This window comes from Leucopleurus acutus (assembly GCF_964270905.1).
Source record: "Leucopleurus acutus genome assembly, chromosome: 1".
Lineage (NCBI taxonomy): Eukaryota > Metazoa > Chordata > Mammalia > Artiodactyla > Delphinidae > Leucopleurus > Leucopleurus acutus.
Window position 1 is genome coordinate 66,705,564 of NC_139142.1, and position 22,827 is coordinate 66,728,390.

At 38.8% G+C, this 22,827-nt stretch overlaps 2 protein-coding genes and 1 pseudogene across 7 annotated transcripts in view; 2 read left to right on the forward strand and 1 right to left on the reverse strand.

Moving 5' to 3' along the window:
* LOC309968689 (uncharacterized protein) overlaps positions 1-12,323 on the reverse strand; it is a gene marked incomplete at its 5' end in the record, with an annotated part of 48,302 nt that extends 35,979 nt beyond the window's left edge. The window contains 3 exons of the mRNA XM_082850049.1: positions 7,472-7,666; positions 11,129-12,039; positions 12,151-12,323. Coding sequence (XP_082706175.1) covers positions 11,313-12,039; positions 12,151-12,323 — 900 coding nt within the window. The 3' untranslated portion in view covers positions 7,472-7,666; positions 11,129-11,312. The remainder of the gene's footprint in view (positions 1-7,471; positions 7,667-11,128; positions 12,040-12,150) is intronic.
* On the forward strand, positions 454-1,183 carry LOC309958649 (large ribosomal subunit protein eL21-like; annotated as a pseudogene). Its single transcript has one exon. The product of its transcript is annotated as a large ribosomal subunit protein eL21-like (transcript).
* Positions 11,676-22,827, forward strand: part of HECTD1 (HECT domain E3 ubiquitin protein ligase 1) — a 91,635-nt gene continuing 80,483 nt past the window's right edge. For 4 of the 5 annotated variants that reach the window (XM_082853259.1, XM_082853260.1, XM_082853261.1 and 1 more), the window contains exon 1: positions 12,420-13,609. In XM_082853259.1, coding sequence (XP_082709385.1) covers positions 13,470-13,609 — 140 coding nt within the window. In that variant the 5' untranslated portion in view covers positions 12,420-13,469. Of the gene's footprint in view, positions 12,007-12,419; positions 13,610-22,827 lie in introns of those variants that run through there. The other variant, XM_082853258.1, reaches the window with a different exon arrangement.

Sequence of the window (22,827 nt, forward strand, 5' to 3'; positions counted from 1 at the left end):
GATAAATTGGACTTCATAAAAATTTTAAACTTTTGTGCTTCACAAAACACCATCCAGAAACTGAGGGACTTCCCTGGTGAGGTAGTGGTTAAGAACCTGCCTGCCAATGCAAGGGACACGGGTTCGGTACAACTACTGGGCCCAGAGCCACAACTACTGAAACCCATGTGCCTAGACCCCCTGCTCCGCGACAGGAGAAGTCACCGCAATGAGAAGCCCGCGCACGGAAACAAAGAGTAGCCTCTGCTCGCTGCAACTAGGGAAAGCCCACACGCAGCAATGAAGACCCAACGCAGCCAAAAAAATAAAAGAAACTGAAAAGGCAACACACAGGATTGGAGACTATATTTGCAAATTATATCTCTGACAAGGGACTTATATCCAGAATATTTAAAGAACTCATAACTCAACAATGAAAAAACGAATAACCCAATCTTAAAATGCATGAAGAATCTGAACAGATTTTTTTCCAAAGAAGGCATATGAAGAGCCAATAAGCACATAAAAAATGCTCAACATCATTAGTCATTAGGAAAATGCACATAAAAATCACAATGAGATACTACTTCACACTCACTAGGATGGCTATTATTAAAAAAGACACTTTTGGCTGGAACTGCCATCTTCCAGTCATTCACCAAAATGACAAACACAAATGGAAAGAAGAGAAGCACCTTCTATATGTTCTCTAGGCCTTTTCGAAAACATATTGTTGTTCCTTTGGCCACATACATGCAAACCTACAAAGAAGGTGATATTGTAAACCTCAAGGGAATGGGCACTATTCAAAGAGGAATGCCCCACAAATGTTACCAAGGCAAAACTGGAAGAGTCTACTATATTACCCAGCATGGCATTGTTGTAAACAAACGAGTTAAGGGCAAGAATCTTGCCAAGAGAATTAACGTATATACTGAATGTATTAAACATTCTTAAGAGCCAAGATAGCTTCCTGAAACATGTGAAGGAAAATAATCAGAAAAAGAAGGAAGCCAAAGACAGTGGTACTTGGATTCAACTAAAGCACCAGCCTGTTTCACCCAGAGAAGCAAACTTTGTAAAAACCAATGAAAAGGAGCCTGAACTGCTGAAACACATTCCCTATGAATTCACGGCATGAAAGGTATTAAAAAAAAAATAAAAGGCCTTGGGACTGTTATAAAAACCACTGAACTGTACACTTTAAAAGCATTAATTGTATATGAATTATATTTCCACAAAGCTACTATTAAAAGTATATATATACATATATTTAATGTACACACATGTGTATATACAAAGTTTATATATTTAAATATATACATATGTGTATATATGATATATATGATGCACACATCAGAAAATTGAATATAAAACTAAAGAAAGTGAATAATAAAAAAATCTTGAAATCATCTAATGATGATTTTCAAAGAAAAACTAGAACAGATATCATTTCCATGAAAGCTTGGTGGTTAATTTCCTTGGTCAAGAAGCTGCCTGCCTTAATCTCTAGATTACCTCAGCATATGCACATTCTCACATTAATAATACATATATACAGTCTGCAGGTATTATCAAGCCATTGGCATTTACCTAGTAAATCAAACATATTTCCTGGGCTCCAAGTTTATATTAAATTCTGATTTACCTTCCAAGGTGTTTTAGACAAGGATTCAGATAAGCTTTGGCAAATGACCTCGAGGGAAGTACTTTGGTTTTGAATGACCTAGATGGATTTTTCTGCTAAGGAGCTTTACTTGAATAACTGCTCACCTTTTTAACTCATCTGCTATGGCAGACACACTGATCTCTGAAAGTGTAAGTTTAATCCTTAAGGCTGAAGGAAAGCAGCTAGTTTTCCTAGCTCAGATAATCAAAGTCTGGCCCTCAGGCTTCTTTAGTTAGCTGATAAAAAGGACTCCTTGAATAACACATGAGCTGCGATGGTGTTGGGTAGATGAATTTTGGACTCTGGTGATGTAAGAAGTCCAAGAAAAGGGCTTAAGACTTGTTTACTGTCATTAATTTCATATTATTTAATACGATCACAATATATAATGTGTATGATTTTGTGTATGTATATATTTCTATATAGGAAAAAAGGTCATGGAAATATTATCAAAATGTTAATAATAATGACCTCAAGGTGGTAGGTGATTATTATTGTTTTTTCTTTTTATTCTATTGGACTTCCCAAGTTTTACACTGTATATATGTATTACATTAAAAAATGTTTTTAATTGCAAAAGTGATTGTAAAAGAAATTCAAACACTAAAAAGAAATTATAAAATAAAAATCGAAGTGCTCTCCCTTATTCCCTTTTTTCTGATTCACTTTTCAGAGAAAACCATTTAACAGTTTGATGTATCATTCATTCATTCATTCATTCATTCATTTAGGTCACACTGCACAGCATGCCAGATCTTAGTTCCCCAACCAGGAATCAAAACCTTGGCCCCCTGCAGCAGAAGCTCAGATTCTTAACCAGTGGACCACCAGAGAAGTCCCTCTTACATTATGTTTATTCATATTATATATAGAATTTAAAAATGGGATCTTAATGTTTATGATTCTGTAACTTTCTATTCTAATTTTAAATATTTTTCATTTTTCTAAGTCAATCTCCTTTTAAATATCTGCACAGGTTAAATGAATCTGTGCAGATTTGTTCACTTTGCTATTGATGCGACATGTAGGCAGTTTCCAATATTCAGTAAGTATAAAAATGCTGCAGTAAATATCCTGGTGTATTTATTTTTCTGCACTCGTGCTATAATTTCTATATGCTTAATGCCTCAAGGTGTATTTCTTTTTATCATGGTGTGTGTGTGTTGGGGGGGGTTCATTTAGCCCAGTGAGAGAGAGAGAGCTTCTGCAGCCAGGCTTTCTGGATTCAAAATCCACCTTTGTTGTTTACCAGCTGTGTGATCTTACAGATTACTTAACTTTTACAGGCCTTCATTTCCCCATCTGTAAAATGGAGAAAATAACATTATCTCCCTTGTAGGGTTGTGAGGAGGATTCAATGAGTTAGTAATTACAAAGCACTTAAAAGGGTGCCTACACATAGTAAGCTCTGTATAAGTGTTTGTAAGTTAATTTTAAAAATATCTGTTCCTTTCATTATCCCCTATAATGTTACCTCTTTAATTTATTATATAACAAAAACATAAGAATAAACTTACTTGAACTATATTGAGTTTTAAAAAGCTTAAGTAAATAACTATAGCGCTCTCTCCATAGATAAAAGGTTAAATGATGCTGTAACTTAAAATTAAGAAACATTTCCATAAGATTATCTCAAAATGTCAGTATTGCTTCCTTTATCCTCTTAGACCTCCCATATATTTTTAAAAAATCATTTTTATTATGAGATTTTCAAATACACACAAAACTACAGACACTAGTATAATGAACCCCCATGTACTTATTACCCAGATTCAATAGTTATCCCCAGTGCATGGCCAATTATGTTTCATCTGTACTCTACCCACTATCCCCTCAAACTATTTTGTAGCAAATCCTAGTCATCATATCATTTTATCTGTAAATATTTTAGTATGCTTGTCTAAGCAATAAGGACTCTTTTTTTTTGGTAATATAACCATTATATCATTATCACACATTAAAAACAATTAACAATAATCCCTTAATAGCAAATATATAGGAGAAACTTCAAATTTATACAATTATTATATGTTTTTCACCAACACACTTTTTAAAATATCTAATAAGAAAATATAATTCTTTCTTTCTTTATTTTATTTATTTATTTTTTTCCTTTTTTTTTTTTTTGGGTACGCGGGCCTCTCACTGTTGTGGCCTCTCCCGTCGCGGAGCACAGGCTCCGGACGCGCAGGCTCAGCGGCCATGGCTCAGCCGCTCCGCGGCATGTGGGATCCTCCCGGACCGGGATACAAACCTGCGTCCCCTGCATCGGCAGGCGGACTCCCAACCACTGCACCACCAGGGAAGCCCCCTATACTTCTTTTTTAAAAAATTAATTTATTAATTTATTTTTTTTGGCTGTTTTGTGTATTCGTTGCTGTGTGTGGGCTTTCTCTAGTTGTGGTGAGCGGGGGCTACTCTTCGTTGCAGTGCACGGGCTTCTTATTGCAGTGGCTTCTCTTGTTGCAGAGCACGAGCTCTAGGCGCGTGGGCTTCAGTAGTTGTGGTGCACAGGCTCAGCAGTTGTGGTATGTGGGCTCTAGAGTGCAGGCTCAGTAGTTGTGGCTCAAGGGCTTAGTCACTCTGAGGCATATGGGATCTTCCTGGACTAGGGATCGAACCCATGTTCCATGCATTGGCAGGAGGATTCTTAACCACTGCGCCACCAGGGAAGTCCCAGAAAATAGACTTCTTTACAGAACTTAGGTTCTTGAAAGTCTTCTATTGAATGAATTTTCATAAATCAGATCCTACTTTTCCTTTAACTAAGTTATAAAGTACTTATTATGCACCTGAGCATGCTAATGAAGAGTAACAACCTTTTTTTTTAGCCTTGGAGAAAGAACAACTAACTAGGAACATAAAACACACAACTTTTACAACTATTATTTGTTTTCTGTCTTCATTACCAAGGGACATATGATGGATAGACTGAATCTTGTAAAAAATTGTCAAAATTTTAGAATATATTTATAAATACATCATTTTTGAAATCTTTAGAAAAGAAGGATGATTCCTAGAAGACAGCAATACTAAGAATTAGTCATCTCAAGCTAAACTTACTATCTTATTTTTTTAACTTTCAATTTTGAAATAAGTTCAAACACAAAAAAATGCAAAAAAAAATAAAAAGACTTCCTACATATATACTTTACCCAACTTCCCCAAATGTTATTATTGGGATGTCATAGTTGAAATAAGTGGATTTCAAGAAGGCAATTGACAACATTTCCTTTAAAATCTTGGATACAAATATGTTCATTCTGTACTACAAGACTCAATTTTGGTTTTCATTTTCTTAGTATTGTCACTTTTTTAAAAAAAAGTATGTTAAAATTCTTATTGCTAAGAAGGATGTAAGTGGGTCAGGTGATAAATACTGTTAGGTAAAGTCATAGTTACCTGAACAACTACACCAAGAGAATGTTACTTAATGCATAAAAAACTGCTTGGTGAAAGGTTTGTGACATACCAGTGCCTTTGCTTTGGCCAAGTTCTGTCGCACCTTTATCTAATCAACTACTAACAAAGAATTTGGAAGGATGGCTGATACATTTCACTACCCAATTGGGATTCAAAGAGATTGCCACAGGATGCAGTACCGATGCAGAATCAACAAGACGAAATTTAATAAGTCTAAACATTAAGGACAAAAATATTAACCGCTAAATTAAAAGACTGAAGAAAAGCTGGCTTGGCAGTTCAGGTAGCAAGAAGTAAGGGCTTTAGTTTACTGCAGACTCTGTATGAGCCTAACGAGTGATGTGACTACCACCCTCCCAACCCAATGCAACAGAAGACTACTCCTCTGTCCTGGTCTGACCACCTTTAAAGCACAGTTTTAGACTTAGGAATAAGTTAAAGAATTTTAGGAGAAACTGGACCATGACCAAGGAGGGTAAAGCTGTTGAAGGAACTAGACTTACTTTGCCTGGAGAAAAAAGGACGTGGAATCATGACTGCTGTCTTTAATTGTGGTGACCTGTCCCATGGAAGAGGGAGCAGACCTAGCATGCCATATTAGAGAGCACAACTAATAATGTAATTAATATTAATAGCTGGCACTTTTGAGTGTTTAATATGTGGTAGGCATTTACATGCATTATCTTGTTTATATATTTATTCTATGAGGGGTTAGTTTCTATTATTATCTTAGGTTTATAGATTAGGAAAACAAAACTCAGGCCAAGGCAACATAGTACATCAAAGTAGCTAATGTCCATAATGAATTAATACTTGTAATATATTTAGAAGAGTGTTAGGACATGATAAGTGCCTAAGAAAATTAAGCAGCAATAATAATAATGATAGTGTCATTGTAATTATATTTAAGTATTATTATTGTATTGATTTAGGTCAGTGGTTCTCAGCTTTGGTTACACATTAGAATGACTTTAAAAAATACTGATGTCCGAGGACTTCCTTGGTGGTCCAGTGGGTAAGACTCCGCACTCCCAATGCAGGGGGCCTGGGTTTGATTCCTGGTCAGGGAACTAGATCCCGCATACATGCCGTAACTAAGATGTCTGCATGCCGCAACAAAGATCCCACAAGCCGCAACTAAGACCCAGTGCAGCCAAAATAAATAAATAAATAAACATTTTTTTAAAAAATACTGATGTCCGGATCCTACCTTCAGAGACCCTGACTGAAGGGGTCTGAGATATGACCTGATCGTCTGACATTTTAAAAGTTCCCCAGGTGAAGAAAACATTCACAAAGACACATCTGATAAAGACTACTATCAGAATATACAAAGAACACTTACAGTTCAACAAGAAAATGAACAATATGCTTAAAAAATGGGCAACAGATCTGAACAGACACCTCATCAAAGAAGATATACAGGTAGCAAATAAGTATATGAAAAGATGCTCCACATCACATGCCATTAGGGAATTGAAAATTAAAACAATAATATGATACCACTACACACCTATTAGAATGGGCAAAATCCAAAACACTGACAATAGCAAATGCTGACGAGAATGTTGGGCAACAGGAACTCTCATTCACTGCTTATGGAAATCAAAATGGGGGGGAATTCCCTGGAGGTCCAGTGGTTAGGACTTGGCGCTCTTGATCCCTGGTCAGGGAACTAAGATCCCACAAGCTATGCAGCTCAGCAAAAAAAAAAAAAAAAAAAAGAAATGCAAAATGGTATAGCTACTTTGGAAGACAGTTTGGCAGTTTCTTACAAAAGTAAACATATTCTTGGGCTTCCCTGGTGGTGCAGTGGTTGAGAGTCCGCCTGCTGATGCAGGGGACATGGGTTCATGCCCCAGTCTGGGAAGATCCCACATGCCACGGAGCAGCTAGTCCCCTGAGCCATGGCCGCTGAGTCTGCGCGTCCGGAGCCTGTGCTCCACAACGGGAGAGGCCACAACAGTGAGGGGCCCGCGTACAGAAAAATAAATAAATACATAAATAAAATAAAAAGTAAACATATTCTTGTGGGAGGGAGGGAGAATTAGATGAAGGTAGTCAAAAGGTACAAACTTCCAGTTAAAAGAAAAATATGTACTAGGGATGTTATTTATGACATGATAACAATAATTAACACTGGTGAATGTTATAAATGAAAGTTGTTAAGAGTAAATCCTAAGAGTTCTCATCACAAGGAAAAAATAATTTTTTAATCTATTTCTTTAATGTGGTTATCTATATGAGATGATGGATGATCACTAAACCTACTGTGGTAATCATTTCATGACATATGTGAGTCAAATAATTATGTTGTACATCTTAAGCTTATACAGTGCAGTATGTCAATTATATCTCAGTAAAACTGGAAGGAAAACAAACAAACAAACATATTCTTACCATACAATCCAGAAATTATGGTCCTTAGAATTCATCCAAATGAGTTGAAAACTTATGTCCATGTAAAAATTTGCACCTGGATGTTTACAGAAGCTTATTTTTATTGCCAAAACTTGGAAGCATCCAAGATGTCCTTCGGTAGGTAGATGGATAAATAAACTTTGGTACATCCGGACAACAGAATATTATTCAGCCCTAAAAAGAAATGAGCTATTAAGCCATGAAAAGACATGAAAGAACATTAAATGCATATTACTAAGTGAAAGAAACCGACATGAAAAGGCTATATACTATATGATTTCAACTATATAACATTCTGGATAAGGTAAAACAACAGACAAGGTAAAAAGATTAGTGTGCTAGGAGCTAGGGGTGAATGGGATGAATACATAGAGCACAGGTGATTTTTAGGCCTGTGAAACTATTCTATAATGATGGATATGTGTGATGATATATTTGTCAAAATCCGTAGACTATACAACACCAAAAGTGAACTCTAATGTGAACTATGGACTTTGAGTGATAATGATGTGTCAACCTAGGTTCGTTAATTGTAACAAATGTACTATCCTGTGGGGGATTTTGACAGTTGTGCATGTACAGGGGCAGGAGGTGTATGGGAATTCTCTGTATTTTCGGCTCAACTTTACTGCGAACCTAAACTGCTCTAAAAAAATAGTCTATTAAAAAAAAAAAGTGCCCCAAGTGACTCTAATGTGCAGTTAAGGTTGAAAATTAGTGGTCTAGGTTCTTTGCATACGCAATCTCCTTCAACTCTTCTAATGTTCATCTAATTATGTAGCTGTTGTCATCCTTTTTTACATATGAGGAAACTGAGGTTTGGAGGGATCAAATAATTTATCCAAGTTCACCCAGGTAGTAAAATGGGAACAGGGTTTCAGATATTGGTCGGCCAGCTTCTACCACACCACTTTTTAATAATTGGAGCTAATAGATTGGGGTAAAATGCATTGCCTCATGAAATAATCATTTCCCAACACTGGAAATATCATAGAAAAGGCTGGATAACAAGTCAGGGATGGCAGACAAATTAGTACATTTTTTTTTTCAGTACGAGGGAAGACAGAGTAGGTTATCTTTAACATTCCTTCAAACTCTTAAGAGCCCGAAGAGTTGAAGGCCTGGGTTTCAGAACGAGACCGGTCCCTGAGGAGCTATGAGACCCTGAGCAAGTCACCTAACTTCTCTGAGCTTTTCCTCTTATATAAAGATAATACCAAAAATAATAATAATAATAATACCTACGCTGTTAGATCATTTTTATATATATAATAAAATTATATATGAGGATTAAATAATATATGTAAAAGTCTCTTGCTAACTGTAAAGCTTCATAGAAATCAATTTTAACTTTAAGGTGTTTAATCATCCTAAAACCTGGTTTGCATTACAGCACTCCTTTGTTTAAAATGTCCAAAAGCTCCCCATCACCCAAAGAACAACACTGTTCACCCAATGTTCAGACTCCTTAGCACAAGACCCTTAGCTAATTGATTCCAATTAACCTCAATGTTCTCTTCCAGCCACTACCTCCACCCTAGGTTCCAGCCAAATTAATTTCCTACTCTTCCAAAATGACTGATTACATTCTTTCATATTCAGAGCCTCTCAGAAATTGAGGAAAGCCACAGACATCCCCATTTCCAGTTAAAAGTTCAAGAAATGCCCAGACATTTTTTGTAGTGTATTTGAAATGTTTACAGCTAACAATGCTTTCGATACATAAAAAACTTAGTGTCATATAATTGTGTTATTCATAAGATTTATTTTAAAAATTACTTCATTGTAACGCCAATCAGTGGGATAAGAGTTTAAATTTGAATGAACGTCTTCCTTTTTGATCTTGTTGAATGGTTCCAGCTGTGTATATACTGAAGCTCCTTCATGAAAGTGGGGCCTATACCAGAAGGCAGCCTGTTCCCTCTCCTCCCCCAAGAGAAGTCCTCTCCACATCTCTATGCCTCTCCACGTGGTCTTCGTAATGTTTGGCCAGCTCCAAACATGGTTCACACATTATTTTTGAAGCCTTCCAAGATATCATTACCTCCTTGATGGTCCCAGTGTACCTGACAATATTATGTAATAAGTATGATCATGGAGCCAGACACAGTGGATGTGAATACATCTACCTTCCTCTAGACTTTTATAGTTTATTGAAGATGAGTCTGTGACTTACTCACTGTACCTTACACTGCCTGGCACATAGCAATTCTTAAAGTTCATTATTCTTAGATTTTGACATCAAGGTGAAATATTAACATGTAAATATATCCTGGTTTCTTGGGACATATATCAAGCACGGTCAGTTGCCTTCATCTGGGTCTCCTGTTTTCTGCAGGGCTTTATTCCTTTCCTTTAATGCTCTTTTTCCGGGATCTCATTTCGATTAAAAAATGATTCAATAATAAAATCACAAAAAAGGTCAGCATTTTTGGATAAGGTTTCTTTAAAGAATACTACAGCCATTAATTTTCCAGGTAGGAAGTGGGTGGTATAAATAGAGATGGTGAGGGAATAAAGGAAACTATACCTTTATATAATTATTTAAATTCTGATCTATTTTTTTAAAAAGTATTTTAAAGATTTCTTCTCCATTCTTATTGCCAAAAACTAGGCCCTTTCTCTCTCCACTACTGTAGGATTTTAGCTATCTCCCAGTTAATCTCCTTGTCTAGGTAGCTCCTTTTAGCCATTCTGGACACTCTTGCCCTATACATCTTTGTAAGACTTTTATAATTTTTCCAGTCAATGTTCTAGTCCAGAACTTGTTAGCTTCCTCAGCCTAAATTCTGCATCCCACACATTTAAGTCCCCGCTTACTTTAGCTTCTATCTTCTATATCATTGCTTAATGCTGGTTTTTGCTTGGGGCACAGGTCCTCTTTCCTTTGTTTCAGAACAGATCAGGCTTTGCCTGTATTCTTACTCCTCCCTTGAAGTGTTCACATTCTACCCATTCTTCAAGTCCAAAAGGAATGCCACTTCCTCCTTGAAGATTTTCCTGGCAGCTCCAAGTCACATTCATAGCTCACAAATAATTATTCTCATGTGCTGTACTTGGGGCAAGATAGTGGAATCCTCCACTCTTTTCTCTTAATTTGACCTATTAACAGGAGACCTGGGAACACTTACCTGCTACAATGGGACATGTACCTATAGATATCTGAGGTGCAAATCTGTAATTTCCAAAATACTAGTTCTCAAGCATATGTAGCAGCTTCTCTGATTGCTTAAAGGAACACGACTCAAATACTATCATGTAATACTCATTTTCGTTTAAAATATGAAAAAGTGATAGTACAGTGGGTGTACGGGGCATGGGTTTACTTATCTCACAAACCAATGGATTCATTTCTTGATTTTAAAAAAAGCTATATTCACATTTCCAATTAATTACATCCTAAATGTCTCCAAGCCCGTCCCATAAGCAGGCATATTTTGTTTTCAACGCGTGTGAAATAAAACGTTTGAAGGTAATAATAATGGACATATTGGAGACTACAACGCAGAGAAGAACTCAAAAGCACACTCGAGGAGCTGCTTCTACTGGGGACGCCACTGGGCCTGATTCACGCTTTTGGGAGCCGCAGTGCTCTCTCTCATCTGTACAATGGAGAGGATACTCGACAATATTTACCTCCCAGGGTCGTGGTGAAAGTTTTCCTTTCTGGTGAACTGCCGGGCGGTTTGCCTACCGAATGGAGGCGCTTATCTTCCCCCGACGCACTTCCGTGCGCGAGGAGGGATGACCAGCCGAGAGGAGGGGAAGCTCGTGGCGGAGGTCGCCTGGGCCGCAGCTTTCACGGGCGGCGTCGGGGCCTTCAGCTGGAGCACGTCAAATGTGTACACACCGTGCAAAACACGCTGAGCGTGCGTGCACCCGTGTGCGCGGGGTGCTGGGAGTGCGCTCGGATTGACAGCGAAGCGTGAAGGCGCAGGGCGTACGACAGAAAAGCGACAGCCGACGAGGTCGAAGGAGTCCGAGGCCCCGGTAGCGGCGACGACGCGTCCGGTCGCCCGGAGCCCCGGCTAGGCGCCCCAGCGCTGTGGGCCGACTGGTCTCCGCAGCGCCCCACGTGGCGGCCGGCAGGGTCGAGCGGGGAGAGCATATTTGCTCCGCCCCCGCCGCGCACGGTTGCCCTCCGCAGTTTCCCCGCCCAGCTCTCACCCGACCCTCCACCCATCCCCCTCCCGGATCGCGATGGACGCTGCATCTCCCAGCCGCCGCCGCCGGCAGCACCACGCGGGGCTCTGAGCAGCTGCAGGGCCTGAGGAGACGCGTGCCGAAGACGGGACGTGAGCTGGCGGCCGCCGGTCTGGGGAACCTCTCGCTTCCCTGTCACCAGGTCCTGGTGGAGGAAGGGGAGGGACGAGACGCGGCTTTTCCTGTGCCGCCTGCCCGGCTCGACCTGCGCGGCCTGCAGCTTCCTGGGAACTCGAGGGCCGCGGCCGGGCCTTGCTCTGCCCGCGGCCTGCTTGGAGCTGGACCGGGGCGGTTTGGGACGACAGGCCCGGGTAAGAGCTTGAGGGAAGGGGAGGCGGGAGCGCCTTGGGCGGTCGGAAAGGCCAGGCGTGGTGCAGGCATCTGGGATGCACGGCCGCGGGCCGGGAGCGAGACCCCGGACCCTGGTGAGGTCGGCGGGGCTGCCGCCGACTCACCCGCTTAGCCCCTTTGTTCCCCTCCTCCGGCCCTGCCCGCGTAGGGACCCGGCTTCTCCGAGCTGGAGCTCATGGCTGGCCCCCCTTGTCCTTGAGAAGGGTTCGCCGCCCGGCGGGGCCAGGGACGTCCCGCCGGGCCTCGGAGTTACGGGCGCCGCTCCCGGGAGACCCATCGCCCTGCCCGCCCCGGCGGCCTCGTCTCAGGCAGAGAGGCTTGCTGCTCCTCCTCCCAAACTTCCCCTCCTCCTCGACACAGGTACCTAACTTAGCCGGGTTTGGTGCCGGAAAACCTGAGCGCGGTGCCTGCGCCGCCCGGTGAGGAGTCGGCTGGGCCCGGAGTGTTGGGTCATCCCTGCAGATCGCCGCCTTTGGGTGCCCAGCGGGACCTGCCGCTCGATTTATACACCTGCAGCTGGGTTACGTGGGACCCAAAGCTGTCCTTCCGTCAGGGCGCTTACGAGCTTTTGTAATGCTTATTGGGGCTGCCTCTCCGATGTTGTTGCTGCTGTCGTTGTTGTTTTTAACTAACTGCCTCATTCTGTGGGGCCGGGGAAGGAGGACCGTAGATTGGCCTCTGTTCTGATCCGTAACGTGTTAGTCCATTGCACTTACTTTTAGCATTTCTTTTTAAACTTTTAAGAACAGTTGTCAAGACTGCCAAAATTCCTAATAAAGTCTTTATTCATAGATAGATCTTGTATCTAATTATCATTTGTATTTGGACATCTTAAGAAGAGCAGTAAATAAATTGAGAAGTCAGTAGAATTTATGAAATTGGAGGTAATTTTAAAGTAGAAACTTAATTTGGGGAGGAATTGGATCAAAGTGCTTAGTCTCCTTAAAATACTGAATCTAACCCTTATCAGAAGATCGGTTTTGGGTGGAGGAAGGGGAAAGAAGTTTGCTGGAAAAAAAAAAAAAGAACCTTTTTAGTAAGGTGTTGTTTGCTTTTTGGCGCAGACGTTAGTGATAAGCAGTAGTGGGATCCGAAGCTTGTTTGATTGTCTTTGACAAAGACGGCTCTGGTTTCCAGTTAAGCAGCAACCTAATCAGCTTATACTCTTGTGCAAAACTGGTTTTTATTTAGTACAATGTATGAAGTTAAACCCGAGGAATAAGGAAAGTTGAAAAACTGCATTAAGCGCGCTATCGAAACATACTTATGAGTCTTTTCTAATTCCTAGGAGGACACCACAAAAATTTGGCTCTAGCCGATGTAAAAGAAAAAAATTTTAAACCCACGCTGATCAGTCCTGGACATTTAGAGGACTTTTTGCCTTTACTTTTTAAATTTGAGCAAAGAAGCTTTTAAAAACAACATGGCAGACGTGGATCCAGATACATTGCTGGAATGGCTACAGATGGGACAGGGAGATGAAAGGGACATGCAACTAATAGCCCTTGAACAGCTATGCATGCTGCTTTTGATGTCTGACAACGTGGATCGTTGTTTTGAAACGTAAGTACATCCCTTCATCATCTTCCTTTGGGGTTGCTGTAGGGACATCTACATAACATGTTTTCAACGATTTGCTGATTTCAGTTTGTGTAGAATTTTGTTTAGTGAGTTTTAAAACTATCTTTTAAAAAGTTCTTGCAGTTTTCCATTTACACTTTCCTGAGAAATAAAAATTGGTAGGTGAACTAACTCTAGTAATGATAACTGTGATGACACAAATGCATGTTTATTGGATGAATAGGAATTAGGGAATACTGATTTTAACCCATAGCTTGATTGATTCAATTTCAAAACATGAGCTGGAGAATAAAGGTGGCTATTTCTGTATCAAGTAATTGGCTTAAATTGACATGAAAATGCAGATGATAATGAACATATGTTCCCAATTGCCCTTTCTTCATTGGTGTTAAGTCTTAGGACACTGTACCTTTTTTTTGGGTGGGGGGGGCAGTGCCACATGGCTTGCGGGATCTTAGTTCCCCCCCAGGGACTGAACCCAGGCTACTGCAGTGAAAGTGCTGAGTCCTAACCACTGGACCTTCAGGGAATTCCCTGTACTTTGTTAAGCAAATCATTGCTTTGTAAATTTCAGTTTGGAGAGGGTATCAATTGGATGTTAACCATATAGCATACTTTCCGGAATAATAGAAACAGACTTTGATGTTTGGAGAGTTTAAGCAGTTTTATTTAGAGGTTGTGTAGAATTTGTGCAAAAATGTAAAGGAATCAGTACTAGACTGGCCATTAATGCCATGTTTTTCCTCTTATGTGATACTTACCCAGTTAGATTAACTGTTCTTCTGAATGCTGAACACGTTTGGTTTTCATTGTTTATTTTACATTTATATTTACAATTTTGAATTCCGGTGATAAGTAAATGAAAACTCAGATGCTTCTATATTTGTTCTAATGCCATTTTGAAGTAATTAGTAGAAAATGTTTGAGTTGTTGACATAAAATTTGGTATAATTATCTTAATTTCTTTGAGATGAGAATAAAGGCTGAATTACTAAATTGACAAAGCATTTTTAATCATCTTCATTTTTGAATGATTAATGAAGATGAATTAATAAATAGTTAATAATTCTTAGTTGTAAATCCCATTGAGACAGTACTATTATGATAAAAATCCTTATGAACAAAGTTCCCAAATCACAGTCTGTTAGTGACTCCTTTATTTCAAGTAGTTATTGTTATTGGCAAACTTTGAGAACATAATAATTTTGCTGCTCTGTTAACGCTTGTTTTGGTCAGATTCATAGAAAAGTGAAATAGGTTTTTGAACATTCATAGATTTCATTAGAGGGTTTTCATTGACCTGAGAATTACTTTTGGTATTTTAAAAAGTAAGTCATACCTACCAGTCAAATCAACTATCATGTCTTCCATTAAGTAGTAACATATAGTAGAGGTGTTTGTAATGGCATTTTTTAGAAGTGTTATTATATTGAAACAATTTTAAAGGAAATTTTTATTTTTTAAATTTTTTACTTTATAAATTTACTTATTTTACTTTTGGCTGCGTTGGGTCTTCGTTGCTGTGCATGGGCTTTCTCTGGTTGCGGCGAGCGGGGGCTACTCTTCATTGCATGGAGGTACCATGGATGATTCAGGTTACAATGGATGATGATGCCGTTCAGTGAGAGAGAACACTGGAAGAGGACCATGTTTTTGTTTTTTGTTTTTGTTTTTTGGTTTTTTTGGCCACGCCTCATGGCTTGTGGGATCTTAGTTCCCCAACCAGGGATTGAACCTGGGCCCCTGAAGTGAAAGCGCCAAGTCCTAACCACTGGACTGCCAAGGAACTCCCATGTTTTGAGGGGCTGAGATCATGAGTGTGGTTGTGGCTAGATTCTCATATCTGCGTTGCATTTATTGTGTTGCATTATATTGTTTTGACTGAAATATATGAAAAAAAACTCATCCCCCCCCATAGATGTAGCTGGAAAAGGGAGGAATGTTGTAATGATTTTTTGCGTGTAATTATGGATATTCTTCTTTGATATCATACGAAACTGAGGGGGGGAGTGTAGTTTCTTTTTTTTTTAATTAATTTTTATTGGAGTATAGTTGCTTTACAATGTTGTGTTAGTTTCTGCTGTACAGCAGAGTGAGTCAGCTATATGTCCCCTCCTTTTTGGATTTCCTTCCCATTTGGGTCACCACAGAGCATTCAGTAGAGTTCCCTGTGCTATACAGTAGTTTCTCATTAGCTATCTATTTTATGCATAGTAGTGTATAGGCAAGTGATAGTTTCTGAAGGGTTAGTTATAATGTGGGTTCTGAAATATCAGTGAACTTGTCATATACTCTTGTACATTAAAATCTGTTGGTCTCTCTGGTACTTTGAATGGGTTGGTTTTTTAAAAAATATTTATTTATTCTTTTGGCTGTGCCAGGTCTTAGTTGTGGCACGCAGGATCTTTAGTTGCGGCATGTGGGATCTAGTTCCCTGACCAGGGATTGAACCCAGGCCCCCTTGCATTGGGAGCATGGAGCCTTAGCCACTGGACTACCAGGGAGGTCCCTGAGTGGGTTTTTTTAAACCCATGTTTAAGTTTGAAAGATCATGCACTGGTCATGTGAAAAGTATTGGTCTACTGAGTTATACAGATATTCCTAATGTTGCCATATGTCATTCTACAGTATCACAAACTCACATTTGTTATTGCGACTACTAATCTCATCAGAAAGGTCTTTAAATATTGGGAAGCTCTGTCAAGCTCCTGGTGGCAGGTACAAGTTGTGATTTTTGCTTGAAAGCTTGAATGTTATCATTGGCAACAAATACTGTCAGTTGTTTTTCCTTGAAGTGAAAGGCTTACTTGGTTAATTTTTGAGAAAATGTTTGCCAGATATCCAAGTCTGAATAACCACAATTTGCCTGAAGTTCTTTCAAGTAAAAATGATGTTGCATGAAAAAAAGTGGCTAGTTCAGCTCTCCAACAGTTGTACAAGTACTCTTCCTGTGCAGAAGTGCTTTATGCTTACTTTCCGTTTCCTTAAGTAGGATATTAAAAAGATATGTATTCAAGGGTTGAGGTTTAGTAAAATAAATAATTTTCCCCCCATGCTAGAGCTTGGCAGTGAAGAATACCATACCATTACTAGTGGTACAGTTTAGTGCCGCTGCCTTGATTCATGCTAAAGCACCAGCAGTTTTATCCACCATTGCTTTTGCATTAGTGCACATCAACGCAGGGAAGAGAGGGATTAAAGAAGAGGAAGAACAATTATGTTGCATACTCGTGAGAGGTCAAGTAGGGTGAAGACTAAAAGGTGTCCTTTGGATTTAGCAACATTTCCAAGATCATTGATCTTTTTTCTTTTTAATAAAGTTATTTGTTTTATTTATTTATTTTTGGCTGCGTTGGGTCTTCATTGCTGTGCGCAGGCTTTCTCTAGTTGCGGTGAGCGGGGGCCACTCTTCGTTGCAGTGTGCGGGCTTCTCATTGCGGTGGCTTCTCTTGTTGCGGAGCACAGGCTCTAGAGTGCAGACTCAGTAGTTGTGGTGTACGGGCTTAGTTGCACCGCGGCATGTGGGATCTTCCCGGACCAGGGCTTGAACCTGTGTCCCCTGCATCGGCAAGTGGATTCTTAACCCCTGTGCCACCAGGGAAGTCCCAAGATCATTGATCTTAATGAGAGCTGAATGAAGTGGCTTGAGGGCCAGATTTGAATGAGTTGAAGAAAGAAATGGAGACAGGGAGTATGGAAAAATTTTTGAGAAGTTGTATTGGAATGGGAGTGTGGGGCTTTTTCTTTTAGAGGTCAGAGAGTTAGAGAAAAAAAAAAAGTTAGGAGAGAATGGATAATTCATAGTATAAGGATTCTGAGAAACTGGGAGTAATGTGCATAATGTGAATCACGTGGGGATCTTGTTAACATTGCAAATTCTGATTCAGTTGGTATGGTGTGGTGCCTGATATGCTGCATTCCTAGTATGCTCTCAGATAATGCTGAAGTTGTTGGTTGGAAAATCCCACCTTGAGTATTAAAGCTTTGGTCCACTGGTGGAGAGATAGATTTAAGGTAGTGTGTTCCTTGTTGTAACACAGGAAGAAGGAAGATGTTTTAGGTTTGATGGTAAAAAGTTGAAGGAATTTCTGTCTGATGACGTCTGTTTTCTCCCTGAAGTAGGAGATTGAAAACAATGGTAATATCTAGGATTGGTATGGGGAGATGATTATGTTCATGCAGTGCTTGTGGCTTCATAGCAGATATCCCTTCCTATAAGCTAACTATACGCAGACTTCCAGGCTTAAAATATTTTTATGGTCTTTTTTTCCCCAGCTTTATTGAGGTATAATTGACTATAGTCTAAAAATACTGATTTGACTGTATTATTCCTCTTTACAAAATCTTTTGTGTTCTTTACCTAGTGAATAAAATTTAAATGCCTTCAAATACCTCTGCTGCATCTCACGCATACATATTACTATTACTTTTGTTTTTCCATTGCTAACATACTGCTGTTGTACAGTAGCTAATATCTAGATATTGAAGAAATTCTTTATATTGTGCCTGTTTTCCATAGTCCTTAAAATGCTTATAGAAAGTACTTTTGGAGTCAAACTGGTTGAGGAGTCTGCTGGAGGAAGAGCATCGTGTTCTTCTCTAAAGGAGAAACAGTGATCGCATCGATATGTATTGATGTTTTCTCTACCCACTTCCATTAATGTACCTGCCTTTTCCATATTTTCTTCTACCCAGTGGCAGAGTAATAGGGAAGTGAAATTACTTTTTTTTATCAGTCCTGCAGCCTAGCCTTCCCTGCACAGAGAATGCTCATTGTATCAAACACATATAATCCTGAAAAGTTAGATAAGTGAATTTCTGTAAACAGAGCAGCTATATATGTGCTTTTCAGTGGACAGCAGAGAGAAGTGCTGGAAGATGAGAAGCATGCTCTGTCAGTGCTCTAGGGGGCTCATAGATAATGAGCTTCAGTGAGCTTTCATTTTGTTTTCAAAGTGTCTGTCACCTTAAAAATGTAAAAAGCAAAACACTCTTCTAGTTTACAGCAATATATATGTATACTTTGCATAGTACTTGTTGACCGTGTCATTAGATCTTTTTTTTTCTTTTTGCGGTACGCGGGCCTCTCACTGCTGTGGCCTCTCCCGTTGCGGAGCACAGGCTCCAGACGCGCAGGCTCAGCGGCCATGGCTCACGGGCCCAGCCGCCCTGCGGCATGTGGGATCCTCCCGGACTGGGGCATGAACCCGTGTCCCCTGCATTGGCAGGCGGACTCTCAACCACTGCGCCACCAGGGAAGCCCGTCATTAGATCTTTTAATGCCTCAGAGTCCAGCACTGTTATTCTCATCTTTGTATCCTACCCCCAACACTTGGCACAGTGCTTGGCACCAAAAGGCATTCAGTAAGGGACTTCCCTGGCGGTCCAGTAGTTAAGACTCCACACTTCCACTGCAGGGGACACGGTAGGTTCGATCCCTGGTTGGAGAACTAAGATCCCACATGCCGCAGAGTGTGGCCAAAAAAAACCCAAAAACAAACAAACAAAACAAAAGGCATTCAATAAATATTTGTTGAATGAATTGTCAGTTTTGTGTGTGTATTTTAATTGGAGAAAAACAAGTCTACATATTGGAATTTGACTTACTCCTTTTTCTTTGAGAGGGAAGGCTGTAATTTTTAACTGTATGCCAAGAGTTATTGTAAGTTAAGCAATACAGAGTCAAGGCTGGGGGCAGGGGCAAGAATGGAATAAAAGACAAAATGGATCAAAAGATGTTATTTATTATCTTCAAGAAACAAAATTTATTAATCTTTTACAGTTAAAATTTTTAGTGTTTTTTTTTTAGTAAATGAAACGCTCAATTTAGGGACTATATTCAGTAAAATATCGCCACGATAGATAACTTCCTTTATCTAAAAAAAGTTAAATTTCTTTATATTGTAAATCTTCTGAAATCTTGGTCCAAGTCGTATAGTCTGGAAAAAGCATATGGTAGTAATAGTATAGAAAGTATTACAGTTCCTAAGAGAAATTCTTTCTCTTTGTAACCTCATGAAGCTTTTTTTGCTCTTGTTTTAAGTTACTTATCTCTGTTTCCATTAGGGAAAGATTCTTTCATCATTGCAGGTAGCATTTTGGAAACTATTGCTTAAATTGGATTCATCTGAACATTCTACTAAATCTCATTTGTGTGGTTGACTCATCTGACCGTAGTTCTGTAGAGATTGAGTGATCTTAAAGTTTCCTAATTAGGACACCTTTGGGTCTATAAATTGGTATTATAGTATAGTACTGGGTTTAATATGTAAAAATAATTTCTACCTATGATGTAAGAGGTAAATATTTAGCAAGTTTAAAAGTTTTAATAATCCTTTAATTGTGATGCATCTATTTGTGCCATAGATTTGTTCTTTTAGCACTATTCAGGGAGGACTGTGATTATTATAAGTATGCTATTTAATTTTGTCTTAAATTTAAATTACATATGGATTTTGGCAGACGGATACAGTTGTGTAACTACCGCCACAACTAAAATTCAGAACAGTTCCATCATTCCCCAAAATTCTCTAGAGTTCTCCCTTTGAAGTTAAACCCTCCCCCAACCCCAGTGCCTGGCAACCAGTGGTCTTTTCTCTGTTGCTATAGTTTTGACTTTTCCAGAATGTCATATAAATGGAATGATATATACAGTGTGTAGCCTTTTGAGTTTTCTTGTAGTATATTACATTTGAGAGTCATCTATATGTGTATAACAGTAATTGCTAAATAGTATTTCATTTTATGGATGTACCGCAGATGGTTTATCCATTCACCTCTTGAAAGACATTTGGGTTTTTCTAGTTTTGGTGATTATAACCAAAGTTGCTATAAACATTAGCATACAGATTTCTGTGTAAATTTGAGTTTTTATTTCTTCTGAAGTTCTTACAGATAAATCTGACAAGATGTAGAAACTGATGAACTGATTGCAAAATTCATTTGAAAATGCAAAGGACCTAGCTAGCCAAAACATGAAGTATAAGTTTGGAGGACTAATACTACTGTATTTCAGTTCTTATTATGCAGCTGCAGTAGTCAAAGCAGTGTAGTATTGGTATAAAGGTAAATGGATCAATGAAATAGAATAGAGAGTTCAGAAATAGACTCATACCTAGACAACTTATTTCAACAAAGGTGCAATGACAGTTAAGTGGAAAAAGGATATTTTTTTATGCTGCTGGAACAACTTGGTATCTATATGCAAAAAAGAAAAAAATTAACCTTTACCTATACCCCACACCATGTACAAAAATAAGTTCAAAAGGAATCATAGACCTAAACATAAAACCTAAAACTATAAAACCTCTAGAAGAAAACATAAGAGAAATTCTTTGTGACCCCAGGTTAAGCAGATATTCTTAAATAAACACCAAAAGCACAATCCATAAGAGAATAAATTGATGTGTTTGAGGGGATTTTTTAAAATTAATTAATTAATTTATTTTTGGCTGCATTGGGTCTTCATTGCCACGTGTGGGCTTTCTCTAGTTGCAGCGAGTGGGGGCCACCGTTTGTGGTGGTACACGGGCTTCTCGTTGCGGTGGCTTCTCCTGTTGCAGAGCATGGGCTCTAGGCGCATGGACTTCAGTAGTTGTGCCATGCAGGCTCAGTAGTTATGGCTCACAGGCTCTAGAGCGCAGGCTCAGTAGTTGTGGCACACGGGCTTAGTTGCTCCGCAGCATGTGGGATCTTCCAGGACGAGGGATTGAACCTGTGTCCCCTGCATTGGCAGGTGGATTCTTAACCACTGTGCTACCAGGGAAGTCTGTGTTTGAAGGTTTTTACTAAATTCAATTTCTGTAATAGAGGACTGCTCGAGTTACTTAATTTTTCTTGAGTGAATTGTAGTATGTCTTTCAAGGAATTGGTCTATTTAATATAAATTAAAATTTATGGGCATAATGTTGTTTGTAGTATGCTTTTTTATCCTTTGAATGTTTATATGGTCTGCAGTGATAATTCTCTTTTTCTTTTTTCTCACACACACACACACACACTGTATTTTATCTTTACAAGAGATAAATAAACTGACGACAAGCATTGTAAATGGAGGACCACAACAAAAGCAACAGTGATTGCAATTACCAAACACGAAACACACTCATACTATGTCATAATATTGACATTCAGTCCAGTAATCCTCCACTGTAACAACTCCTTTACTTTGCAGTGAAAATTGATTTGTATATTTTTTGCCTCTGAATCCTTGTGGGATTTTTTTTTCTTTTATTCAAACAGAAAGCCACAAAAATTATAATCATCCTCATCAGTTCACTCAGTCCCATGTAATTAATTTTTTTTCATCTTGATCTTTTGTTAGCACTTTTATAATTCATCAGTTTTCCATTAGAGTTCTGAAAATGCTTATTCATTCAGTTCAGCAGTATAGTCAGTTACCAGAAACCTGTACTTGTCAGAGTCTTTTCCATGAATTCCTTGAAGATGAAACGCTTTTATAGGAACATTTTTGCAAAAGCATCAGGGTACACCCAGAACTGTCTGTAAATGATAATTATCTTTTTCATCCTGATATTGGTAATTTTTATATTTTGGTCAATCTGGCTAGAGATTTATCAATTTTATTAATTTTTTCAAAGAATCGGCTTTTAGTTTCATTCCTTTTTTCTATTTTTCTGTTTTAAGTTTCATTGATTTCTGCTCTTTATTATTCCCTTCTGGGTTGATTTGGGGTTTAATTTGCTTTTTTTTTCTAGTTTCTTAGGTAGAAGCTGAGATTTGAGACCCTTTCTAATATAAATTTAATACTATAAATTTTTCTTTTATGTTTTCATTGATGTTCTATATTCATTTTCACTTGGTTCAGAATATTTTAAAATTTTCATTGAAACTTTCTTTTTTACCCTTGGGTTATATAGAAGTATGTTGCTTAATTTTCAAATATTTGGGGATTTCCCAGATATTTTTGTGTTATTATTGTGGTCAGAGGACACACTTAATATTATTTCAGTTATTTTAGATTTATTAAGGTTTTTTTTTATGGCCCACAGTATGGTCTATTTTTGGTAAATGGACCATATGCACTTGAGAAGAATATATATTCTTCTGTTTTTGGGTAGAATGTTCTACAGTTGTCAAATTAGGTCAAGTTGATTGACAGTGTTGTTCAGTCTATATCCTTGTTGATTTTCCGTCTGTTTTTTAGGTTACTGAGAGAGGCGTGTTGAAGTCTCCAAGTA